The sequence below is a fragment of the Littorina saxatilis genome, linkage group LG2 (genome assembly GCF_037325665.1).
Source record: "Littorina saxatilis isolate snail1 linkage group LG2, US_GU_Lsax_2.0, whole genome shotgun sequence".
Classification (NCBI taxonomy): Eukaryota; Metazoa; Mollusca; class Gastropoda; order Littorinimorpha; family Littorinidae; genus Littorina; species Littorina saxatilis.
This window is the reverse complement of record NC_090246.1, coordinates 100,429,876-100,435,576: the sequence shown is the minus strand read 5'-3', so window position 1 is coordinate 100,435,576 and position 5,701 is coordinate 100,429,876. Positions and strand designations below refer to the sequence as shown.

The window sequence follows — 5,701 nt, the reverse complement described above, 5'->3', positions numbered from 1 at the left end:
ACCACTTACAATCAGAAATAGCGATACGGTAGTCACGGGTTACATTCACAAAAACAGAAACGCCTTAATTGTTGGCCGAAAAAAACCTACATGCCACACTGAATAACTCAACCGTGAATTTTGATTTGCCGTTTTGTTGTTCTTTTCCATTATAATTGTTGTGAAAGCTGCCAGGGGGGATGCTGTTGTGCGTGTACATGTATGTGCTTGCAGTGCCGCGCGCAGTGTATTTATTGTGTGTGTATATGTGTGTGTGTGTAGTGTGTATATATATATATATATGTGTGTGTGTGTGTGTGTGTGTGTGTGTGTGTGTGCGTGTGTGTGCGTGTGTGCGCGTGTGTGTTGTGTGTGTGTGTGTGTGTGTGTGTGTGTGTGCGTGTGTGTGTGTGTGTGTGTAGGTGTGTGCCCCGATACGCACGTGTCAGTCGATTCCAGTGCGCGTGCGTGGGTGTGTCAGTGTACGTATGTACGTGTAACTTTGTCTCTGTGTATGGCTTTGCATGTTTTAATTACCTGGCAATCAGACACTGACAATCTGAGCCATGATTAATGTCCCTGTTGGCACCACAAGCGTTCTTCCGTCTGTACCTTTTTTTGTATTCATAATTCACCATTTATTGCCCCACATAGTCGTTTTTCAATGTAGTACCGCTGATACTATCAATGCACCACAGAAAACCTTATAACATTCGTTAATATAGCGCCCGGCTTAGCATTTAATAAAGCGCCAGGGGTCATATAGGGCTGGATCAATCTATATGTTTTACCTTTGAAGTGTTCAAACATTTGGGAAGACAGCAAAAGCATTGAGTTAAACTTAAAGTTACGATTCAATGAAACCATTGCGTTTAGTAGACAACATCGTAATTTGAAACAGTTAGGACATATTTTTGATAAATCTATGTTTTAAAGTGTTCAAATTTGGCTGTCGAATGAAAAAAAACCACCTCTGTATCATAGAATAAAAAATACTATTGCATTCGTTGCATGGCTGCTTGTAAAACTAAACTTTGCAAACAAATTATTGCGACAAATTTCTCACCCTAATTTAAGCATTATTTCCCGTGTCATTTCATTCAAACTTGCTTTGCCATTTAAGGCCGTTCACTTGACTTGCTGGCACACCTTTCGGATCAAAGATTTCTTAAACAGGGATTACTTGACCGCCGCTCAAATAAGGGACCAATTAAAAATCGACGATAAGTCATAATATGCATAACTTGTCAACTTTTACATACGAGGAAAAAGTCAATTGGGATGTGACATTTGTCGCAATATTTTGGTGTTCTAAGTTTAGTTTGTAAAATGTCCGAACTCATCCTTGGTGTTAGAACACTGGATCACGGTTCTGCCAGCAAAGCTTTTCGGAAGCAGCAATAGTGTTTGAGTTATTATCAGAAAGACAACCAGCCAGTCAGACAGGCCGACAGACAGACATACAGACCGACGGACGGACGATGGACAGCCAGCCAACCAGCCAGCCAGCCAGCCAGGCAGCTAGACAGACATACTGACCGACGGTCGGACAGCCAGCCAGCCATCTAGATTCTCATGCAGACACAAAGACAGACAGCCAGACATACAGCCACAAAGACAGACAGCCAGCCAGCTAGATTCTCATGCAGACACAAAGACAGCCAGCCAGCCATCTAGATTCTCATGCAGACACAAAGACAGACAGCCAGCCATCTAGATTCTCATGCAGACACAAAGACAGCCAGCCAGCCATCTAGATTCTCATGCAGACACAAAGACAGACAGCCAGCCATCTAGATTCTCATGCAGACACAAAGACAGCCAGCCAGCCAGCTAGATTCTCATGCAGACACAAAGACAGCCAGCCAGACAGCTAGATTCTCATGCAGACACAAAGACAGACAGCCAGCCAGCTAGATTCTCACGCAGACACAAAGACAGACAGCCAGCCAGCTAGATTCTCACGCAGACACAAAGACAGACAGCCAGCTAGCTAGATTCTCATGCAGACATAAAGACAGCCAGCCAGCCAGCCAGCTAGATTCTCATGCAGACACAAAGACAGCCAGCCAGCCAGCTAGATTCTCATGCAGACATAAAGACAGACAGCCAGCCAGCTAGATTCTCATGCAGACACAAAGACAGACAGCCAGCTAGCTAGATTCTCATGCAGACATAAAGACAGACAGCCAGCCAGCTAGATTCTCATGCAGACACAAAGACAGACAGCCAGCCAGCTAGATTCTCATGCAGACACAAAGACAGACAGCCAGCCAGCTAGATTCTCATGCAGACACAAAGACAGACAGCCAGCCAGCTAGATTCTCATGCAGACACAAAGACAGACAGCCAGCCATCTAGATTCTCATGCAGACACAAAGACAGACAGCCAGACATACAGCATGCAGACACAAAGACAGCCAGCCAGCTAGATTCTCATGCAGACACAAAGACAGCCAGCCAGCCAGCTAGATTCTCATGCAGACACAAAGACAGACAGCCAGCTAGATTCTCATGCAGACACAAAGACAGCCAGCCAGCTAGATTCTCATGCAGACACAAAGACAGCCAGCCAGACAGCTAGATTCTCATGCAGACACAAAGACAGACAGCCAGCCAGCTAGATTCTCATGCAGACACAAAGACAGCCAGCCAGCCAGCTAGATTCTCATGCAGACACAAAGACAGCCAGCCAGCTAGCTAGATTCTCATGCAGACACAAAGACAGACAGCCAGCCAGCTAGATTCTCATGCAGACACAAAGACAGACAGCCAGCCAGCTAGATTCTCATGCAGACACAAAAACAGACAGCCAGACATACAGCATGCAGACACAAAGACAGACAGCCAGCCAGCTAGATTCTCATGCAGACACAAAGACAGACAGCCAGCCATCTAGATTCTCATGCAGACACAAAGACAGACAGCCAGCCATCTAGATTCTCATGCAGACACAAAGACAGACAGCCAGCCATCTAGATTCTCATGCAGACACAAAGACAGACAGCCAGTCATCTAGATTCTCATGCAGACATAAAGACAGACAGCCAGCCAGCTAGATTCTCATGCAGACACAAAGACAGACAGCCAGCCATCTAGATTCTCATGCAGACACAAAGACAGACAGCCAGCTAGCTAGATTCTCATGCAGACACAAAGACAGACAGCCAGCCAGCTAGATTCTCATGCAGACACAAAGACAGACAGCCAGCCATCTAGCTAGATTCTCATGCAGACACAAAGACAGACAGCCAGCCAGCTAGATTCTCATGCAGACACAAAGACAGACAGCCAGCCAGCTAGATTCTCACGCAGACACAAAGACAGACAGCCAGCTAGCTAGATTCTCATGCAGACACAAAGACAGACAGCCAGCCATCTAGATTCTCATGCAGACACAAAGACAGACAGCCAGCTAGCTAGATTCTCATGCAGACACAAAGACAGACAGCCAGCCAGCTAGATTCTCATGCAGACACAAAGACAGACAGCCAGCCAGCTAGATTCTCATGCAGACACAAAGACAGACAGCCAGCCAGCTAGATTCTCATGCAGACACAAAAACAGACAGCCAGACATACAGCATGCAGACACAAAGACAGACAGCCAGCCAGCTAGATTCTCATGCAGACACAAAGACAGACAGCCAGCCAGCTAGCTAGATTCTCATGCAGACACAAAGACAGACAGCCAGCCATCTAGATTCTCATGCAGACACAAAGACAGACAGCCAGCCATCTAGATTCTCATGCAGACATAAAGACAGACAGCCAGCCATCTAGATTCTCATGCAGACACAAAGACAGACAGCCAGCCATCTAGCTAGATTCTCATGCAGACACAAAGACAGACAGCCAGCTAGCTAGATTCTCATGTAGACATAAAGACAGACAGCCAGCCATCTAGATTCTCATGCAGACACAAAGACAGACAGCCAGCCATCTAGATTCTCATGCAGACACAAAGACAGACAGCCAGCCATCTAGATTCTCATGTAGACACAAAGACAGACAGCCAGCCAGCTAGATTCTCATGCAGACACAAAGACAGACAGCCAGCTAGCTAGATTCTCATGTAGACACAAAGACAGACAGCCAGCCAGCTAGATTCTCATGCAGACACAAAGACAGACAGCCAGCCAGCTAGATTCTCATGCAGACACAAAGACAGACAGCCAGCTAGCTAGATTCTCATGCAGACACAAAGACAGACAGCCAGCCAGCTAGATTCTCATGCAGACACAAAGACAGACAGCCAGCTAGCTAGATTCTCATGCAGACCTAAAGACAGACAGCCAGCCAGCTAGATTCTCATGCAGACACAAAGACAGACAGCCAGCCAGCTAGATTCTCATGCAGACACAAAGACAGACAGCCAGCTAGATTCTCATGCAGACACAAAGACAGACAGCCAGCCAGCTAGATTCTCATGCAGACACAAAGACAGACAGCCAGCCAGCTAGATTCTCATGCAGACACAAAGACAGACAGCCAGCCATCTAGATTCTCATGCAGACACAAAGACAGACAGCCAGCTAGCTAGATTCTCATGCAGACACAAAGACAGACAGCCAGCTAGCTAGATTCTCACGCAGACACAAAGACAGACAGCCAGCCAGCTAGATTCTCATGCAGACACAAAGACAGACAGCCAGCCAGCTAGATTCTCATGCAGACACAAAGACAGACAGCCAGCCAGCTAGATTCTCACGCAGACACAAAGACAGACAGCCAGCCAGCTATATTCTCATGCAGACATAAAGACAGACAGCCAGCCAGCTAGATTCTCATGCAGACACAAAGACAGACAGCCAGCCAGCTAGATTCTCATGCAGACATAAAGACAGACAGCCAGCCAGCTAGATTCTCATGCAGACACAAAGACAGACAGCCAGCCAGCTAGATTCTCATGCAGACACAAAGACAGACAGCCAGCCAGCTAGATTCTCATGCAGACACAAAGACAGACAGCCAGCCAGCTAGATTCTCATGCAGACACAAAGACAGACAGCCAGCCAGCTAGATTCTCATGCAGACATAAAGACAGACAGCCAGCCAGCTAGATTCTCATGCAGACACAAAGACAGACAGCCAGCCAGCTAGATTCTCATGTAGACACAAAGACAGACAGCCAGCCAGCTAGATTCTCATGCAGACACAAAGACAGCCAGCCAGCCAGCTAGATTCTCATGCAGACACAAAGACAGCCAGCCAGCCAGCTAGATTCTCATGCAGACACAAAGACAGACAGCCAGCCAGCTAGATTCTCATGCAGACACAAAAACAGACAGCCAGACATACAGCATGCAGACATACACACGTTTTCACACACGCAATCATATAATTACGTGGGTATACACAAATGAGTTCTTATGAAGGCAAACAAAAATTTGTTCTCCGATTTTGTGGAAAAGGAGAACATATTTATTGACACACATCATTAAGATAACCAAAAGTTACAACAACAACAACAACAACAACAACAACAACAACAACAACAACAACAACAACAACAACAACACCCGACCATCACCACCACACCACACGAGATAGCAGTATTCAAGGTAGTCACAGAAAAGGCCGAGAACAGTTTCTTGTCTGGATCATCTCCCACATTGCAAGAAAGGCCGTAGGGTTTTTGAAATGTGTCTGTGTAATGTCCTTGTTATTGATCAGGTCACATGTGTTTGCCTTCCCCGCATATGCGAATTTGTCACTGTGCA

General features: G+C 46.4%; 1 protein-coding gene across 1 annotated transcript in view; it reads right to left on the bottom strand.

Moving 5' to 3' along the window:
* Positions 1–5,363: 5,363 nt before the first annotated feature.
* Positions 5,364–5,701, bottom strand: part of LOC138960335 (beta-1,3-galactosyltransferase 5-like) — a 9,135-nt gene continuing 8,797 nt past the window's right edge. The window contains exon 2 of the mRNA XM_070332197.1: positions 5,364–5,701. This exon is cut by the window's right edge and continues 1,129 nt beyond it. Within this exon, the coding sequence (XP_070188298.1) occupies positions 5,547–5,701 (155 nt within the window). The 3' untranslated portion in view covers positions 5,364–5,546.